Genomic DNA, 19,956 nt, shown 5'->3' with positions numbered 1-19,956 from the left:
ATGAATATTCCATTTTTGGGAAATACACTTATTCAGAGTTGGATAATAACATTGATGCCGTGCATGTGCGTCACATGAGTCTACCACATTGCCAGGCAACCAGTAGAGACTCATGACGTTACTGGGCCTGGCCTAATGGTTTGGTCATAACCCCCCTAACTCAACATGTTGATTTTTTTTTTCCAGGTTATCCTAACAAGCTACAACAAAATGTTAATTAATCCACTTTAAAGGAGCTGGTTGGTTTAAAAGAAAAATGTGAATGAAATAAACTCTTCCTTTAAACTCTTTTAGCATATAGTTGGACACAGATTCTGTCCCTCAGCTGTAAAACCCTGTTTGAGAAGTCCAGGGTGGTGGTGGTGATAAAAGAACCATGTTTAGTGGGCATGAACACATATGGTCCATGTCTCTCACATCTGTTAGTGCCCTGCCTCTCTGTATTCCACCTCTCTTTACTCCTACTTGTCACTGTTTTTTGTTTTTGCAGGACTTCCTCACACCAAGTTGGGGTGCTATCTGGAGACGCGTGTGAACGATTACATAAAGCGGCATAACCTCCCCGAGTCTGGCGACGTCACCATCCGCGTGGTCCATGTGTCGGACAAGGTAGTCGAGGTCAAGCCAGGCATGAAGTCCAGGTAGAGTTCATTTGATTTACTTTTTATATATATATATATTGTTTTACAGTGGAGGGAAATAATCTGGTCAATCACAGTCGATCTGAATGAAAGAATCATTGGCGCTAACACAATCCCACCAAATTGTGTTTTAAAATCTCCTCCTTCAAATACTTATCAGTTACTTTTATTAATATTGATTCAGTCACATTTGGAAATTCACATGAACCACTCTTCACGGCATAATTTAGGTCCACCACACGGCACTTATTTAAAAGGAAAATACCTAAAGCCGATAAGCCTGTTGCTACCATTTTATTTTTGTCCAAAACACGGGTGAAGAGCACCAGGAGCAAATGCCAGGAATTTGAGTTTTCATAAACTCCAAATTATGACTATTGGGAAATACATCGGATTAAACAAGCAGGGCCACACACAGCAAGGACCTTGATGTTCAGACCATCTTCCATTTACTACGTTGACATTGAGATGACTTGCATAGCCGTGTAGGAGGGACAGAAGGCCCCATCGGTCTCAAGCAGGTGCTAGTGAGTCCCACAGCGAGTCAGACACCGTGCTGTTGGATAATCACACGTTAAACACACGTTAAACACACGTTAAACACACATTAGAGCTGAAGAGCAGCTGGATTTGAATCGTTGGTGTCTTTGATCGAACGTATGCAGGGAGGGGTGTGAGGGGGGCGTGAGGGGTTTGAGGGGCGGCGGCACTGCAGGACCCGTTTCCAAGCGGAGGTCTCACTCGATGCAAAAACAAATGCATCTGCTGGTGGTTGTTGCTAGGCAACAGTCTGCTGGCCATGTTGCACAGTAGAACAGTTGACGTGCAGTGAGTATCTCAGTGCAGTGTTTGTGCATTTACCAGAGTTCACAACAGTTCCCACATTCCAGTAAACAGAGGCAACTGACTTACACAGCAATGCAATAATGCTTGTATTTTTAAATGAAAAGAAGATCATAATGTTAATTCATAACCATCTGCAAAAAACTCACCAGTTGGTATTCACTACAAAATGTCAACAGTTGAACCACATCTGGCATATGTGGAGAACCATTCATCTGATCAACTGCTCACTTGGCGGGTGTATTAATTGGGACCAATGCACGTCTAACTGAATGCAATCTGGACACGCAAAACACAAGACATTAAACTTTTACCTGCGATTGACAGCAGTCAAGAAGCAATTTTTTTTAACAAAAATACTCTCGATTGCTTCACTTCCGGGGGCATCCGGCCCGCTCCGAACCGGCAGCAGCACAGCGAGCCAAGCAAACGACTGAGTGTGAACCAGCACTGCACCAGGTCCTTGCTAATTTGCCAGATCAATTATGTGCTGTGGTTTGGTACAGAGTTTTATTTTTATATATATATATATATAAAAACATCAAGTTACTGGTTACAATCTTGCACCTCATGTGTTACTGTTTGGAACCAAATATTACCGTCAACATTCAACACGACGGCTGCATTCAGGTGGTCTCAGTCGTTGTCTCAGTCGTAACCTGCCCATGTGATGTAGTTATTAACATCATGGTAAAGGCACAGCTGGAAAGAGTTGTTGATGACATTTCTTGGATTTTTATCCCACTTTTCCTCACCACGGCTGTTTTTTCTGCCCCCTCCAGGTTTGTTGACAGCGGCGAGATGTCTGCGTCCTTCCCCTACAGGATGAAAGCCCTGTTTGCGTTTGAGGATGTCGACGGAGCGGACGTGTGTTTTTTCGGCATGCACGTTCAAGAGTACGGCTCGGACTGCCCACCACCCAATCAGAGACGAGTGTACATCTCTTACCTGGACAGCGTGCACTTCTTCCAACCTCGACTCATCAGAACTGGCGTCTACCACGAGATCCTAATAGGCTACCTGGAGTATGTCAGGAGGCAGGGGTAAGAGAAGAAACGTCTAAAAGCATAATGCAAAGGCCCCGACTGAGCAGCTCTAATCAGTTATGGGATTTCTCTCAATTTAAGCTGTAAACCTACACAGGGTTTTAAATATGCTAAAAAGAAACGATTCACTTCTGTTCTAATGAACACAACGACATGTCTCCCTGTGCCAGGTACACAACGGGTCACATCTGGGCCTGTCCCCCCAGCGAAGGGGATGACTACATCTTCCATTGCCACCCAGCGGACCAGAAGATCCCCAAGCCGAAGCGGCTGCAGGAATGGTACAGGAAGATGCTGGACCGGGCTGTTGCCGAGCGCATCGTCCACGACTACAAGGTGAGACACGATCTCTCTTCGAGTCGTTGTACCAGCAATACGAGGCTTTGACTTCCCATTATTTGAGAAAGATATTCCCGCCACAAGTACAATTTTAAGGTGTTTCTGATTGCGTGTAGATGTTATAATTTATTCTTTCAGGGTTCCTACGGTCATGGAAAACCTGGAAAAGTCATGGAATTTAAAAATGATTATTTCCTGGCCTGGAAAAGTCCTTAAAACTTAAATACAAAAAGTTTTGGAAAAGTCAAGTAAATGTTTTATATTCACATGATTATTTATGCTGAGTTTGAAGTAATTAATGTTTTTAAAAGAAAGACGCTCAAAATATATGCAGGCACACGCTATCATACTCGCATCGCACAATTTTTTTGGGGGGGATAATCCGCTATGCCAGGGAAGTGTAGAGTTAAACCATTAACCATGCTTGGCTACATATGGAAAAGTACATGGTCGTGGAAATTTGGTTTAAAGTCATTGAAATTGGTCAAAATGTGTATGAACCCGGTTCTTTCATCTACTGATGACTAACGTGTGATAAGATCAAATGACCTCGAACAGCTACTAAACTACTCCTGTAGCTTGGTGGCATTGGTTTTCACAGCTGCGGCTTTCAATGGTCAACAATAAACTTTGAACCTGAAAAGCGTGTTTGGTTAACGAGGAGATTATCGGCTCTACAAGCACCTGAACACGTGTCTGTTTGTCCCTCAGGACGTCTTCAAGCAGGCTACAGAGGACCGTCTCACCAGTGCCAAGGAGCTGCCGTACTTTGAGGGCGACTTCTGGCCCAACGTCCTCGAGGAGAGCATCAAGGAGCTGGAGCAGGAGGAGGAGGAGAGGAAGCGGGAGGAGAACAGTACCTCCAATGAGTGCACAGATGTGAGTAGAGTAAGAGTCCTCCCGTTATCTTCACTTCCGGCTTGTCTTTTTGCTCACCGCATATTGATAACGGTGCTTTGTGTTGAAACTGACCTTCAAACTCTTCCAGGTCACGAAAGGAGACAGCAAGAACGCCAAAAAGAAGAACAATAAAAAGACGAGTAAGAACAAGAGCAGCATGAGCAGAGCCAATAAGAAGAAACCCGGGATGCCCAATGTTTGCAACGACCTTTCCCAGAAACTCTACGCCACCATGGAGAAACATAAGGAGGTATGAAAGTCTGACTTGGTTTTAGGAATAGCTGCTTACTCTTGATTTTGGGGAATTGTGGCATAATCATAAGACCATTATGCGTTGTTACACTGACTTCCACTCTGTGGATGCAGATCATTAACATCCTGCAGCTCTGTTGTATCGGCTTATACTTTGGCAACAGCTGTAAAACATCCTTTATTGACGGCAGAGAAATAATTGATTAGAAGTAAGAATGAAGGAATGTGCTAGTATGCAATATTCTGATATCTGTAGCACCTGTTGACAGTCGGTCACCCTACTCAACATGTAACGGTAGTCATTTTATTTATTTTCCTTAACGTAGCCATGAATCTAAAATCCAAGCTGCCCTCTTCACGCCTCTTACCGCCGACCCTCTTCACCCTCATCCCCAGGTCTTCTTTGTAATCCGACTCATCGCCGGCCCCACCGCCAACTCGCTGCCCCCCATCACGGACGCCGACCCCCTCATGGCCTGCGACCTGATGGACGGCCGCGACGCCTTCCTAACTCTCGCCAGGGACAAGCACCTGGAGTTCAGCTCTCTCCGGAGGTCCAAGTGGAGCTCCATGTGCATGTTGGTGGAGCTGCACAACCAGAGCCAGGACCGCTTCGTCTACACCTGCAATGAGTGTAAACACCACGTGGAGACCCGCTTCCACTGCACTGTGTGCGAGGTGAGAACCCGCAGCCCGTTGTCACCGGACACACGCCGCTCCTATAAAACAGGGAGTTCTGAGATGTGATCAAATTACTGTCTTACTGTGAAAGTTGGCCACAGTTGTTGTGTTTTACAACTAGAAGAGGGGAAAGAAAGTCATATTTCATTTCTATGTCCCAATAGAGCTTAAAGCCTTTGTTTACAAACATCTTTAATGGATGCTCTGGTCTTCTCTTCTACTTAAGCGTCTGATGAATAGATCCGGTCGGAGGTTTTAGTTTAGAGTAGACAATAGAAGTCTGGTGGTTTAACAGATGTGGGTTTCATTCTCCAATCCCATTTGAAACGGCTTATTCCATTGGATGGAGGTTATTGTTGCCGCTAACTCCACTCTGGCCTTTTGGCCTGTGCAGGGTGTAAAACACCACGTGCAGCCTTCAGCACACATGGAGTCACCAGCTGCCCCAGGGTTTACACCAGTGCCATGACTTGAGCTGCTAGTGCGGCAAGAAGGACATGAAACCTCACCGTCTTCCAACCGTTGCCGGGTGTGATCATCGGCGCGCAGAGTGACGACTGCTGCTGCAGACGGAGTCTTGATCGCACACAATTTAGTGCATAAAACTAATTTTATTTTTCTAGTTTCACAGGACTTTAATCCGGTACTTGGATTCAGATTTAATTCCCCATCTCCCTCTCTTTTTCCTTCCTTCTCCAGGACTATGACTTGTGCATCACTTGCTACAACATCAAAGGTCATGAGCACAAGATGGATAAGCTGGGGCTCGGACTGGACGATGACAGCAACAACCCGGCGGCTGCAGCCACCCAGAGTCCGGGAGATTCTCGGCGCCTCAGCATCCAGCGCTGCATCCAGTCGCTGGTCCACGCGTGTCAGTGTCGCAACGCCAACTGCTCCCTGCCGTCCTGCCAAAAGATGAAGCGCGTTGTCCAGCACACGAAAGGCTGCAAGCGCAAGACAAACGGCGGCTGTCCCATCTGCAAGCAGCTCATTGCGCTGTGCTGCTACCACGCCAAACACTGTCAGGAGAACAAATGCCCCGTCCCGTTCTGCCTGAACATAAAACAAAAGCTCCGGCAGCAGCAGCTGCAGCACCGGCTCCAGCAGGCCCAGATGTTGAGGAGGAGGATGGCCAGCATGCAGAGGGTGGGGCAGACAGCCGGAGGGCCACCGGGAGGACCTGTGGCAGGACTTCCATCCCCGGGGAACAATGGCTCCACGGCACCCAGTACCCCAACTTCTGGTGGAACACAACCCCCAACACCACAGACCCCGACTCAGACCATGCCTCCAGGCCCAGAGCAAGGAATGGGCCCTGGATCTGGAGTTCAGCAGCAGCAGCAGCAGCCAGATGGCATGCCCCCACAAGGTGGTATGCCTCAACATCCTCAACACCCTCTTCACCAACAGTTCCAGCAGATGGCAGGTGGAGGAGGTGGGCCTGGGGGGATGATGAGCTCTCCCGAACATCAGCAGCAGACGCTTTCTCAGGCCCAGCAGCAAAGTGGAGCAGGGACCAAGCCTCAACAGCACCCCAGCAGTCTGCCTCCAAATGCCAACAGACCCCCAGGCTCCTCCCCAATACATCAATCCCAGGGTAAACCAGTCCTCGGCTCTTCAACGCCCCCCCAGCAGCAGCTTGGTGGCGTGATGATGCCTGGAAGCGTTGGGGGCCAACAGCCTCCCAGCCAGCCCCAGGGCCAGCCTTCCCTGTCACAGCAGCATCCGTCTGGCCCTCCACCGGCAGCAGTAGAAATTGCCATGAAGATCCAACAGGTAGCCGACGCTCAGAGGAAGATGGCTCTGCAGAGACAAGCGGCTGCGGGCTTGATGCCTCTTCACCCTCACAATCAACAGGGTCAGGGTCAACAGGTGGGCATGGGACACCCAGGGGCGGTAGGGATGGCTGGAACCCAGGGTATGCCCCCACAGACCCAAGCAGCGGTGGCAGCTGCTCGCGCCCACATGGACCAACAGCAAAGTGCTCCACCGGGGATGATGGTCGGCGGTGGCGGCCCCCAACAGCAGCCCCCTCAGCAGGGTAACCTGCCCCCGGGCCAGCTGCCCCCTCAGGTACAGCTCCAACAGCAGCGACTAGGCGCTCCACATCAAAACCCTCAACAGCAGTGGGCAGGCCAGGGGATGCCACCACAGCAGAGGCAAGCTATGATGAGCCATCCAGCCATGGTGGCAGCTCAACAGCAGCAAATGCAGCAACAACAACAACACCACCAACAAGCTCAGGGCCACGCTGTCTTGATGAATATGGCCCAGCAAGGGGCTGGTGGCGGCATCCCAGGTGGAGCTGTGGCTGGAGCTGCTGGTGTCCCGGGGCCGGGGAGCACCGGTGGGAACATCCCGCAGGCCGCCCTGCAGGAGCTGCTACGAACTCTCCGCTCGCCGAGCTCGCCACTCCAGCAACAGCAAGTCCTCAACATCTTGCGGTCCAACCCTCAGCTCATGGCTGCGTTCATCAAGCAGAGGGCCTCGAAATACAAGGTGGGGGGCCCGGGTGGACCAGGTGGGGGGCCCGGAGGTCCGGTTCCCACGGGAGGTCCCGTTGGTAATGTCACGGCCGGAGGGGGCCAACAGGTGAACATGAACGCTGCAGGTGGCGGCCAGCCGGGGATGCACATGGGGGGTCAGGGAGGGACGAATGTTAACATGGCAACTATGGCGCAGCTACAGCAAGTTCAGCAGCAACAACAACAACAACAACTGCAGCAGCAACAGCAATTGCAGCAACAACAACAGCAGCAGCAGCAACAGCAACAACAGAGGCCGATGCTCACCAGTTTGCAGCAAGTGGCAGCTCTCCAGCAGCAGCAACAACAACAACAGCAGCAGCAACAAGGTGGAGGAAGAGGTGTGCCGGGCCAGGGGCCACAGATGGGGAATCTCAACAGTCCCCAGTTTAGAGAGCTGCTCATGAGACGGCATCTGCAGCAGCAACAACATCAACAAATGAGTGTTAATCACGGTCAGTTCCAGCAGCCTCAGCCTCCACAGGGGCAGCAGGGCTACATGGGACAGCCGGGGATGCAGCCTCCTACAGTGGGACCGGGTCCAGCTGGGCCACCCCTTGGCCCTCAGCAGCCCGGTGGCCCCCCTGGTCAGGGTTACCCCGGGTCAGTGGCCCAGCAGCAAGCGGCCGCCCTCCAGCAGAGGCTGCAGCATCAGCACCACCTCCAGATGCAGCAGCAGCAGAACGCCATGGCTGGCCTGCCAGGGGGTGATGCGGGGCCAGGTGGAGGCGGTGGAGGAGGTCCTCAGCAGCCACCTCAGGGCCCTCAGCCCACGCAAAGTGGCGCCCCACCACCATCGTCTCAAGCTCTGCTCCAACAGGCCCTCCACCAGAGGCTGCTCCAGCAGCAACAACAACAGCAACAACAACAGCAGCAGCATCATCAGCAGCATCTGGGCCCTGGAGGGTCACCAGCCCAGCACAGCAATCCCATGAGCCCCCAGCAGCAGATGGCCCAGTCCCCACACCTGCAGGGCCAGGCGCTGTCCACGTCGCTAGCCAACCAGGTGCGCTCCCCACAGCCGTCGCCGAGGCCCCAGTCCCAGCCGCCGCACTCCAGCCCGTCCCCGCGCATGCAGCCCCAGCCCTCCCCGCATCACATCTCGCCCCAGATGCAGACGGGTTCCCCGCACCCGGGCCACCTGAACCAGCACCACCCGGGCATGGTGGTGCCTCCACAGCAACAGCCAACGGCCCAGCAGCAGCATCAGAACTCTATGGAGCAGTTTGGGTCGGACCAGAACGCTATGCTATCCCAACTGAGTGGCATGGCTGGTCTACATGGGCCGGGGGGCAGCGGTCAGGACCCGCTGGGCCAGAACCCGCTTGGCCAGAACATGAACCACAACCCTTTAGACATCATGTAGGGATGAATTCTACGTCACGTGTCAAGTTCAGCTGAAACTCTGAGACTCTTCGCACAAACTGCACTCGCCCAGGACAGTGTTATTGTTATTACTTAGCCTTTCTTTTTTTTATACTATTATTAAATGTTATTTAAAATGTTTTCAATAAAGATGCATTGAACTGAAACTTCCTATGGGAGATGAACAATAAATCGAACAGTCGTTTAAATAAATTAGAATAAATGAATTGTAAGTTATTGCTGTTAATATATATTTTTTTTTTGCCAACTGTGGACAAAGAGGGGGGCGGTTCCTCTAGCTGCCCCCCCACCACCTCCCTCCAATCACCGCCACCTCATGCTGAATACAAGAAAGGTGATATTTTTGGGGGGGTAAATAGGAGTACTTGCCTTTTTTTTTTAAGAAATGTTTTTAAGATTTTAAAAGTGGTCAAGAATGAAAGTGGAAATGATTTAATGCAAAGAACTTTTTATGGTTTCCGTCTCCCCGACATCCAGTCTGTGTCTTTCCGTTGGCAGAGTAATGTGGATTATTATTAATGTAAATCCAAACGATGCATATCTTTGTTGATTTTTTTTGGTTTAATGTTTGGGTTTACTTTATTTATTATTTTCTCTTGGGGGGGGGGGGTTACGTACCCTGAGACTGCTACAATTCGTATAGAAATATATTTTTGTTATTGACTGGGGTAGTGAATATTTCATTTCACGTTTCGATGTCTTTCGTTGGGTTTGTCCAGGTGGGAATAGTTGTCAGTATTCTATCGCAGCGGTCGAGGCTCTGCTGTGAAGCGAGATGTTGAACGGACTCGTCGCGACGTCCCGGCCTCCGAGCGAGAGCCTCTCCCCTCGCGAAACATGCAAGCCCTCTCCCTCGAATGTGTGTGCACTCCTTCCTTTCAAGACTTCCTGTGGAGCGGTGGAGGCTTGGGGAGGGGGGATGCATACCTGTGTGCCTGAAACATTTTGAGGACATGGGCTGGGATGTGAAAAAAAAGAAAGCAGCGTGGGTGGGGTGGGGGCTCCTTTTAGTGTTTTTAGGATTCCGCTGTTCGGAGCAAACAGGATTTTGATCCAAATGAACTGTGTTGCACAGAAATGAGGAGAAAAGTGGGAGAAGTGAGCAGTCAAGTCTCCGTCTCGTTCTGCCTTGTCTCCTTTGCTGCTCCCCTTGGACTTTAACCCCCCCGTCCTCCTCGCCTTCCCCCCTCCCGGGGGAAGTTGCGCTCCCTTCCCGCAAACTCCATCCTCTATCTTTCTGCTAACTTTGGGAGTTTAATTTAATATTTTTTACTGTACAAAGGAAACGCGAACCGTGGACTCAAATACTGTTTTTTATAATAAAAATGAAAATTACCAACATTGAAGTGTCCTGCGGCTGGCGTGAGTTTTTTTTGTGGAAATATGATTGTTTTGTGTGATTATGAGATGTTTTTTTTAAAGGACTACGGAGCTGTGACATGAATGTTGACGTTCATGTGTTGTTCAGCTTTCTGTGGCCGGAGCTGCTAATCTAGGTTGATCCCCATGGTAACCTAGGCTGGTTTTGTGTATATATTTATGTGTATATTTATGTATATATATATATACATGTTTATATATTATGTACACGTATATATATACATATATATGTGTATATATACACACATATCTACACATGTGTATATGTAAATATATATACAGTGCATTTGGAAAGTATTCACAGCGCTTCACTTTTTCCACATTTTGTTATGTTACAGCCTTATTCCAAAATGGATTAAATTCGTTATTTTCCTCAACGTTCTACACACAACCCATAATGACAAAGTGAAAACTGTTTTTTTCAAATTTTTGCAAATCTGTTAAAAATAAAGAACGAAAACATAACATGTACATAAGTATTCACAGCCTTTGCCATGACACTCAAAATTTAGCTCAGGTGCATCCTGTTTCCACTGATCATCCTTGAGATGTTTGATTGGAGTCCACCTGTGCTAAATTCAGTTGATTGGACATGATTGAGAAAGGCACACACCTGTCGATATAAGGTATCACAGTTGACTTCATATCAGAGCATAAACCAAGCCATGAAGTTCAAGGAATTATCTATAGACCTCGGAGACAGAATTGTATCGAGGCACAGATCTGGCGAAGGGTACAGAAAGATTTCTGCGGCATTGAAAGTCCCAATGAGCACAGTGGCCTCCATCATCCGGACATGGAAGAAGTTTGTAACCACCAGGACTCTTCCTAGAGTCGCCCAGCCAGACTGAGCGATCGGGGGAGAAGGGCCTTAGTCAGGGAGGTGACCAGGAACCCGATGGTCACTCTGACAGAGCTCCAGCGTTGTTCTATGAAGAGAGGAGAACCTTCCAGAAGGACAACCATCTCTGCAGCACTCCACAAATCAGGCCTGTTTGGTCGAGTGGCCAGACGGAAGCCACTCCTCAGTAAAAAGCACATGACAGCCCGCCTAGAGTTTGCAAAAAAGCACCTGAAGGACTCTCAGACCATGAGAAACCAAATTCTCTGGTCTGATGAAACAAAGATTGAACTCTTTGGCCTGAATGCCAAGCGTCATGTCTGGAGGAAACCAGGCACTGCTCATCACCTGGCCAATACCATCCCTACAGTGAAGCATGGTGGTGGCAGCATCATGCTGTGGGGATGTTTTTCAGCGGGAGGAACTGGGAGACGAGTCAGGATTGAGGGAAAGATGAATGCAGCAATGTACAGAGACATCCTGGATGAAAACATGCTCCAAAGCGCTCTGGACCTCAGACTGGGGCGACGGTTCATCTTCCAACAGGACAACGACCCGAAGCACACAGCCAAGATAACAAAGGAGTGGCTTCGGGACAACTCTGTGAATGTCCTCGAGTGGCCCAGCCAGAGCCCGGACTTGAACCCGATTGAACATCTCTGGAGAGATCTGAAAATTGCTGTGCACCGACGCTCCCCATCCAACCTGATGGAACTTGAGAGGTTCTGCAAAGAAGAATGGGAGAAACTGCCCAGAAATAGGTGTGCCACGCTTGTGGAATCATACCCAAGAAGACTTGAGGCTGTAATTGCTGCCAAAGGTGCTTCAACAAAGTATTGAGCAAAGGCTGTGAATACTTATGTACATGTTATGTTTTCGTTCTTTATTTTTAATAAATGTGCAAAAATGTGCAAAAAACAGTTTTCACTTTGTCATTATGGGTTGTTGTGTGTAGAATGTTGAGGAAAATAATGAATTTAATCCATTTTGGAATAAGGCTGTAACATAACAAAATGTGGAAAAAGAGAAGCGCTGTGAATACTTTCCAGATGCACTGTATGCATATATGCACATATATATGTGTATATACATATACACATATATATATATATACATGTGTGTATATATACATATATATGTACATATATATACACACATGTATATATATATATAGAGAGATATATATATACAAACACATCTATATAGAAATATATGTATATATATATACACATATATAAATATATTTATAGTATATATATGATCAGCAGGACTACTAAGTTAATTAAGAGTTTATAAAAAATATATATAATTACTAACCTGCCTTCGATTTAAAAAAGTTCATATCTGCAAAATGTACAAATACATTGTATTTATAATAAAATCTGTTAATTATTTTAAGTTTACTTCATGCTCACTGCTAATTAAAAAGTAAATAATTAAAAAAATAATTGTGTAGTATGTCATAACATTTTTTTTTAAGTCAGTGTAGTATTTTTTTTATTTTTATTGTGCATAATATATCAAACAAAACTCTTAAAAATATATTCATTTTATATTATTTAAATGTTTAAAAAAGTCATTGGGTAGTATTTAATAACTAGAAAATGCATTTCCTTCTGAACATGCGTTGGAATGCTAACATTTGAAAGCTTGAAGCTGAAAAATAAAAACAAAATTGCTGGAAAAGGTTTGAAAATATCTGGAAATAACTGAAATATGAAATGAATAAGTGAAAATGTCTGGAAATAGCTGAAATATGAAATGAATAAGTGAAAATGTCTGGAAATAGCTGAAATATGAAATGAATAACTGAAAATGTCTGAATTTAGCTGAAATAAAAAATGTTTTAAAGCTGAACATAGCTTAAAATAGCTGCCAACAGATAATAGGCTGAACATAGCTTAAACATCTGAACATATCAAAAAGGGAAACTTCCTGCTTAAAATGTTGAAGCACAAACATATTGGGTGGAAATGTATAACTGAAAAAGATAAGCAAAACTTTAACTTCTAAATATTCAAAGATATGAATCACAATCCAAGAAATGAGAGAGAGGGGGAAAAGTCAGACGTGAGATCAAGAGAGAGAAAGAAATTGAGAGTCAGAAGGAGAAAGATAAAGAAAGAGAGAGAGGGAGAAACCAGAGTGAAGGATAAACGATCTAAACACCGAGTGGATTTTCTACAAAAGCATTTGTTAAACCCTGTCAAAAAAAACATGATCAAATCACCGAAATAGTAGAATCAATAGAGAGGAAAGATTGAGCCGAACGCGCCGATATGTTTGTTATGTTTGTGGGTTAAATGAGACCAGAAAAATTCAAATGCTGGTTCTCCTCTATCTCTCCATTTAAAGACACACGCGCACGCGGCCACACACACGCACAAACGTTAGTCTGTGTGTGTGTGTGTGTGTTGTGTGGGGGGGGGGGGGGGGGTTCAAAATGTATGATAAACAAGACTGAGATCCGCCACTGATTAGCCTAACATGAAACACCTGTGAGTGAGAGACAGCACAGAATCTGATGAAATCACCCTGTTAAACCCTTCGGATTTGACAGAGAACTATAACTCTGATCCTAAAGACGTCTACATTAGGAGATGCTCAAGGCTTTTGTGAACGTTTACATGTCCTTAAATATTTTTTAGGTTAAGAAATGAGTTTAATCGCAGTTCAGAAAATGTTCCTGCTTGCTTCAAAAAAGTTGAAAGGTGCTCAGAATTACAATGGAGATGACTGAGCAGAAAGGTGGACTTCCTCCCTCGTTAAGGCTTCTCTAGAAAAATTGGGGAAACTGTTGGATTACATAGTCACATGTCTACGACAAGCACAAGATTCCCTACTACTTTATCAAAAAAGTATGCCTAAAGAGTAATAATTGTGGCCGTAGTGACGATATACAAATCTTTTTTCCGCAAGATTCTGAAGCAGCACTGCACTCTAACGACGACGTCACAGCTCTAAGGTCCCACACACACACACACATTGTAAAGTCCAGGAGGAGCGGAAAAACACATAAAACTAAAATGGTTACAATTAAATAACTATACGAGATATGAAAAGAAGCTTATTTATAAAGTTATAGCTAACACTTTTGTCAACATTTAAACGTTGAATTGTTTCTTTTGCTGAATGTATGCTGATATTGTAAGCTTTTAAAGTTGAACAAATTGAAGCAGATTTGAAGATTTCCCCCATTGGATCCCATTCATTATTTATTCCATAAAAAAATTAATAATTTGAAAGTTTGAAAAGATAAAAAATATTTGAAAATATACAGTAATAGCTGAAGGATATCTGAACATAAGAAAATTGAATAGCTGAATTTTCTGAAAATATGAAGATACTGTAAGCTTTTTAAAGTTGAATATTTTCTCCATAGGATCTGATGAAATCAAAATAACATAAAAGTATTTAAATATATGAACATTTGAAAGTTTTGAAATATGAAAGGTCATAACAATCTAGTGCTGAAGAAGCTGAATTTTGTAATATTTGAATAGTTTAAATAGCTGAATATATGAAGGAGTAGAAGAGGGACAAGTAAGGTACGGAAGAAATAGTATAATAATAATAATAATAAGTTTAATAAAGATTACAAGAACAATAGTTGGACTGCTGAAGCAGTCCAACTAATTAAATAAATCGACAATAATATAACAAACAAAAGTCCTACAAATATAGTCATTGTATATAATTGAAATGTAAAAAAAGAAGTCAGTGTAGTATTTTAAAATAAAATTATAGCATAATATATCAAACAGAAGTCCTAAAAATATTCATTGTAAAAAATGTATATGTCAAATAAAAAGAGCATTACATAAAAGGTCATGCAATAAGTCAGTGTAGTATGTCCAATGTGTCACAGTATAAAAAGTCTAATTCATAAACTCGTAGTATATTCGTGATGACGCTGTCACGTGGTCTGTGTGGCTGCTTTGCTCTAATGATGAACACATTATTCGTTAAACGTCATAGTTCTCGTGTCAAGCTCTGGGGGTCTCTGGTTCAGTTCATGAGGTAACTTCTGGATGTAGGGGGCGCTGTTGAACACCAAACTAAACCACTGCATCTCTGAAACAAGTAGGTTACACGAAAAGGAACATTATTATCTCACAGGAACAATAATGTGGAATAACTACACGAGAAAAGTATTTGAGGAGGAAAACTGTGATGTGAGCTTTCCTCAACCCACCATCTGATATTTAATGTACATTAAAAGTACTCGCATGATAAATATGCTCCAGAAGACAAAGTTATTTGTGTTCATATTTATTGGTCAAAATAAAAAACTATTTTCAGAGAGAGAAGACATGTTTGACAGTTAATCTTTGTCAGAGAAAGACACATATAAGTGACATAAGTTAGTTTAGCTTATACATGTGACATGCAATAAATAATTGCCCACTACAGTTTGACCAACGTACATTTGTACACAGCAGAACGGCAGCGGCGTAAACCGATAGCCTCTTTTGAAATGCACAAAGGCGAGTGAGAAGAGCGGACTATCAATTGGTAATACAAAAATAGAACCAGGTAGCATTTCATACTTGAAAAAGTAAAAGGACAGACGGACGGCAAACACAACCGTGTATTTCTTTTTTGTGCCTCCAAATGCAGAACTTCATCTAAGCAGAAGGCAATAATTCTTTCCCTTTGTTTTACTTCTTTTGTGACAGAAATAAACGTCTTCAACGAACTACAGGACAGGGCTTTGTGCATGTGTGGCATAGACGGACGGGGCATGCAGTTATCGCTGTGCAAATACTGGAAAGAAAGAAGAAGAAAAAGCAACATCTTTAAAAAACATTATTCCGTAAGAAAGAGGAGCAACTGAAACCCCCCCCCCCCCCCCCCCCGAGAACAGATTTGAGTGTGTGACCGATCTCTGGCTGGAAAGCACTGAGGACCTCTGGAGGAAGTAGCTGCGTGGAAGTAGTAATGTGGAGTGTTACATCTGCTGTGTCAGCGCGTGTCTCCTGCTCTTGGTGAACCCGGTAACCGAACCCGCCACTGAGATCCATTTAGTCTGCTGGATTACGATAGATGATTGGAGGACTTTTTTTGGGACCTTCGGGCTTCCTATCGCGTCTAATAAAAGTAGCCACAATGATAAAATTGCCACTCATTTTTTTTTTTCTATTCAAAAAGGCAACAATGTCTTCATTGAACTCAGTAGGAAATGAGTGTAGTTTTGTAAACATGAGGAACCACCGGACGCACGCAACTATGTACATGTACAAAATGAGTGGCGAGTCTAATTCGGGTTGCTTTGAGCTCTCGTTTTTTCATCATTTAGTAGTCCTTAAAGAAGCCTGCAGCCACCGGGGCTTCTTTAAAAGTCACCGTCAGACAGTTGATGGTCACGTCTGTAGAGATCACCTTCTCCCGGCTGCCTGCCGTCGCCGTAGTAACACTCTGATTGTCGCCTCTCGTTTCCGCCTTCGACACCTCGCTGCTGCTCACCATCACCGAGGCCGTGTCGTCGCTCACTAATCCGGGAGACTCCGACCCTGACTCGACCTCCTCCTCCCCGTCCCAATCGGACTCGTTGCCGACGGAAACCTCGTCTTCCGGTGCGGCCTCGGGCACCGAGCCACTGTCTTTTGACTGGTCGCACGCAAACGTTTGGTTGGGTCTCGTTTCGACCATCTCCATGTCCTGTCGCTCCAGCAGGGGGGGGGAGGAGCTGCACTCCAACTCCCCTGGAAGACAAAACAAACACACACTTTGTTTACGGTGAAAGGTCCACGTCCGAACGATTGACCTTCTGGACGACCAACTGGACAAACCAACCGTATAAACTGTCTTTGTGCGTCTCCTCGGCGGTGCCTTCAGATTCCTGCTTCTCCTCCTCGCTGGTGCCGCACCAGTCCTCCTCCATGGGCTCCTCCGTCTTCCTCAGTGGGACCATGGTTTTGTTCGAGGGTCCCTCCAGCCCTCGTTTGGACGCGCGGTGCTTGATCTTCCTCCTGGCGAGGCGCCGGTACAGGCTGCCCCGCTCGCCCGCGTCCACGTCGGTACTCATGGAGCGGGTGAGGGAGAGACGCAGTCTTGGGGGGGGCTTCTCCAAGGCCTTGTTGGCGCTGCGGAGGTCCATGGCAAAGATGTTCTGGGGCGGAGCAAAAAGGTCACCGAGGTTAACGCATTGACGTGTTCGTTTCAAGACAACCGCTGCATCGTCTCCGGCTACAATTCTGCCATCGAAATGCATTTGATGGACAACTTTTGGACACTAAAAAAGACATTTAGGGAGGTAAAGTGTCGCTACCCGCAGGACGAGCCTCCTGGGTCTGAGACCTTTCCTGCGATAGGCCAGAGCTCTGATCTTCTCCTGACTTGCAGAGAGGAGGTCGGAGCAGACCGGCGGGAGAGGACAGAGACAGAGAGGCAAAGAGAAACAGATCGAGAGCGTAAGAACAAAAAGAAAAAACACAAATAGAGTGCTTTGCAAGCATAAAAATAAACTCTCCAATTTTACTCACTTCTCTTCGTAGGCCAGGACCAGGCGTGGGTCCAAAATATTTTCCTCTGGTTCCCAAGTACTGTACCTGCCAACACAACACACACATTCAAATAAGTCTGTCCGCCTGTCTGTTTAGCTTCCCCGGTCAAGTATCAAAGAGCATATTTTGAAAAGGCTGAGTTTATATTGGAAGGATGAGATCACCGGACGATGAGTCAAGGCTTACTCACTTCGGGGACCATCCCTGCCATTTCAGTAGATACTCCACATTACCCTGAAGAGACACAGAGAGAAGGAGGGGGGGGGGCTTAGAGGAGAAGCAGCAGAACCGTGTTTTAAACCCGCCTCAGTGGGATGAAGGAGCAAGGAGCGCGACGGGAAAAGGACGCCTGTCACTTTAAAACGAGGTGCGAGGAGAGGAGGCAGGGCCACTGGTCATCCTTCTCTCTATCAAATGGTGTTTTTAGGATAGGATGACGTCAATGACAGCGGGGCTGGGCGGCCTCCAAACAGCAGCCTTATTTCTCTTGCGTCGCCGGTGACTTGACCACACATGGCTTCCTCTTCTTTCTAGAATGTACGAGCTCCTTAAAACATTACGCGGGGAGAGGTGGGGCCACATGTAAACAACGTGGCGTTGCGTAACATTCAGCCAGGAACCATGACATAATCATCACAACAGCCCCGGTGGAAACATATAGCTGCGCTCGCGCGTGTACTTTAATAGCGTCATATCGAATCGATCTAAACTTTATGACGGCTGATGAACCGGCTGTTCCATGAAGGTGATGGCGCACTACGTCATCCGTGTTACATGACGGATCAGATGATGTGCACGCGCTGCATCAATAACGACAATGTGCCGTTAGATTGGTCGAAAGAGTCCAGATCCCCCCCCCACACTGTTTGAAAAAAAAAAAAATCAATAATAAAAAATTGATTGGTCACCACTACGCAGCGTTCAGGGACATTACGCAGCAGTTTTCAAGCCGATACTCAGCCGCTCGCTGGCGGAACTTAAATCAACTGCGCAGCTCCCCGCGTCCACGCTTCCACGACACACACACACACACACACACACACACACACATACACACCCCCTTTTCCATTTGTACTACAGCTGCGTATGGCGGCTTCAAAACACGCGAGCTGCTGCAGCGTCGCGGCCGATGCACGTGGAAGTTACGGGATGCCAAACAATGTAGAAACTATACGCACAGATGAGTCCGAACATCGCTTTTTTGCGTAACCTGCGTGGGAAGTGCGCAGCCTCTAGTGTTGCTGTGCACGAGGACAACGGATATGGCACACCACCACCACAACAACAACAACAACACGGGGATATAAGTTATGCAAGTTACGCGGTTACCTTCCTCACTCTCTTCTTGATTATTGACTCCACGGCGAACACTTGGTCCCCCACCGATGACAGCTCCATCGCCGCGTGCTGCTCCACGCGCTCCAAAACAAGACTCAAACTGTGCCCCTGCTGCTGGAACCGAAGTGATGAAATAAAAAATTAAAAAATAGCCTCGGCTTCGAGGAAGGAGGGGGGCGTCACTATTGTTTTAAAATAAACACCTCGCCGTCCCTCGCGCGTCCGTTTCGCTCCCCGGTGTGACGCCTCGCGGTGAGGGGCTGCCTGTCCGCGCGTCCCTCCCTCCAAACTCCAGCTGCCTGCCTCACGTTTTACAATCTGCGACACATCAACACGGCTTGGGACAGCGCGCTCCTTTAAGTCGAGCGCGCCGCCTTTCCATTGCGTAGAGCCGGGCCCCCAGTGTGCGTGCGCGGCCTCGTGGGCAAATTGGAGCAGAGTGCAGAAAGGGGACAGAGGAAACGGGAAGGGGGGCGGGGTCAAGGTTATTATGTCGAGTTATTAAAGTTAGGGAACACTTGTTCTTTAATAATAAATAGCCCTATTGGTTCAGTTTAGAGGACACTCAATACACTCAGGTTTTATTTCAGGGATAACATTTTTGTATTTTTTTGAAAGCCTCATTTTTTTCAGGAAGATCGAAAGTGACGCGACTTTATGTTTTATTACAGTCAAGGTCAACCCGTTATATGTTTCTTTAAATAAATATTTTGGGAAATATGCTTATTGGGATATATGCAATTCAATTCAGTATATTTTGTATAGCCCATAATTACAAATTACAAATTAGCATCAGAGGGCTTTACAATCTGTACATATAGACATCCCTAGAAATAGAAAAAACTCTTTCACAGAAAAAAAGAAAAAAAAACCTTCAGTCAGATGGAGCCGGTCAGTTGGTTAGCTTAGCTTAGCTTAGCATGAGGACTGGACTTGTTTCCAGTGTTTACATTAAACATGTGGCCTTACATCTCCACCAGAAAGGACCTATTTCCTTTCTGGTGGAGACACCTATTTCCTAAAAATGTTCCTAAACTATTCCTTTACGATATGAACAAACAGAAGATCATATCAAACCCAACCGCAGCTTCAAGGGCGCCGTTGTGTTGGCCTGAAAGGCGCTGAGCTCCTCGAGAAGTGAAACTCAGTCAAATGAGTCTGTTTAGTCAAACCACTGGAGTCAATGCTGCTCGGCTTTTATGTAACAGCCGTGAAGGAAAAGATCAGAATCTACAATGGAAATAAAAAAGTAGCTCCAGTGTGGTGGAGACTGTC

General features: G+C 46.2%; 2 protein-coding genes across 10 annotated transcripts in view; one reads left to right on the top strand and one right to left on the bottom strand.

Annotated features, from left to right (window-relative positions):
• ep300b (E1A binding protein p300 b) overlaps window positions 1-9,957 on the top strand; it is a 36,442-nt gene extending 26,485 nt beyond the window's left edge. For 3 of the 5 annotated variants that reach the window (XM_056407958.1, XM_056407956.1, XM_056407957.1), the window contains exons 24-30: window positions 491-641; window positions 2,267-2,527; window positions 2,701-2,866; window positions 3,581-3,748; window positions 3,858-4,019; window positions 4,418-4,699; window positions 5,402-9,957. In XM_056407958.1, coding sequence (XP_056263933.1) covers window positions 491-641; window positions 2,267-2,527; window positions 2,701-2,866; window positions 3,581-3,748; window positions 3,858-4,019; window positions 4,418-4,699; window positions 5,402-8,596 — 4,385 coding nt within the window. In that variant the 3' untranslated portion in view covers window positions 8,597-9,957. Of the gene's footprint in view, window positions 1-490; window positions 642-2,266; window positions 2,528-2,700; window positions 2,867-3,580; window positions 3,758-3,857; window positions 4,020-4,417; window positions 4,700-5,401 lie in introns of all 5 variants that reach the window. The other 2 variants (XM_056407955.1, XM_056407954.1) reach the window with 1 other exon arrangement.
• On the bottom strand, window positions 919-19,102 carry cbx7a (chromobox homolog 7a). Of its 5 annotated transcripts, none has more exons than XM_056407966.1 (7): window positions 18,673-19,100; window positions 17,534-17,577; window positions 17,323-17,388; window positions 17,109-17,175; window positions 16,634-16,949; window positions 16,220-16,542; window positions 919-1,197 (listed from the first exon to the last, which is right to left on the bottom strand). In XM_056407966.1, the coding sequence occupies exons 1-7, from the start codon at window positions 18,739-18,741 to the stop codon at window positions 1,186-1,188; spliced, it is 897 nt and encodes a 298-aa protein (XP_056263941.1). In that variant the 5' UTR covers window positions 18,742-19,100; the 3' UTR covers window positions 919-1,185. The 5 variants fall into 5 exon arrangements, with proteins under 5 accessions (XP_056263941.1, XP_056263940.1, XP_056263938.1 ...); XM_056407965.1 differs by lacking the exon at window positions 919-1,197 and adding an exon at window positions 14,560-14,911 and having other exon boundaries at window positions 18,673-19,102; XM_056407963.1 differs by lacking the exon at window positions 919-1,197 and having other exon boundaries at window positions 15,909-16,542; window positions 18,673-18,795; window positions 18,885-19,094.
• Window positions 19,103-19,956: the final 854 nt, after the last annotated feature.

Source organism: Pseudoliparis swirei, chromosome 23 (assembly GCF_029220125.1).
Source record: "Pseudoliparis swirei isolate HS2019 ecotype Mariana Trench chromosome 23, NWPU_hadal_v1, whole genome shotgun sequence".
Classification (NCBI taxonomy): domain Eukaryota; kingdom Metazoa; phylum Chordata; class Actinopteri; order Perciformes; family Liparidae; genus Pseudoliparis; species Pseudoliparis swirei.
Note: the sequence above shows the minus strand (reverse complement) of the source record. Positions and strands in the feature narration are given on the sequence as shown.

Bases quoted from the DNA above. Each gene is read 5' to 3' on its own strand.
- cbx7a (XM_056407962.1), bottom strand. From the start codon at position 18,741: ATGGAGCTGTCATCGGTGGGGGACCAAGTGTTCGCCGTGGAGTCAATA. The intron at 17,578-18,672 runs GTAACCGCGTAA...GTGTCTCTTCAG, and splicing joins TCAAGAAGAGAGTGAGGAAG to GGTAATGTGGAGTATCTACT. The intron at 17,176-17,322 runs GTGAGTAAAATT...CCTCTCTGCAAG, and splicing joins GTCCTGGCCTACGAAGAGAA to TCAGGAGAAGATCAGAGCTC.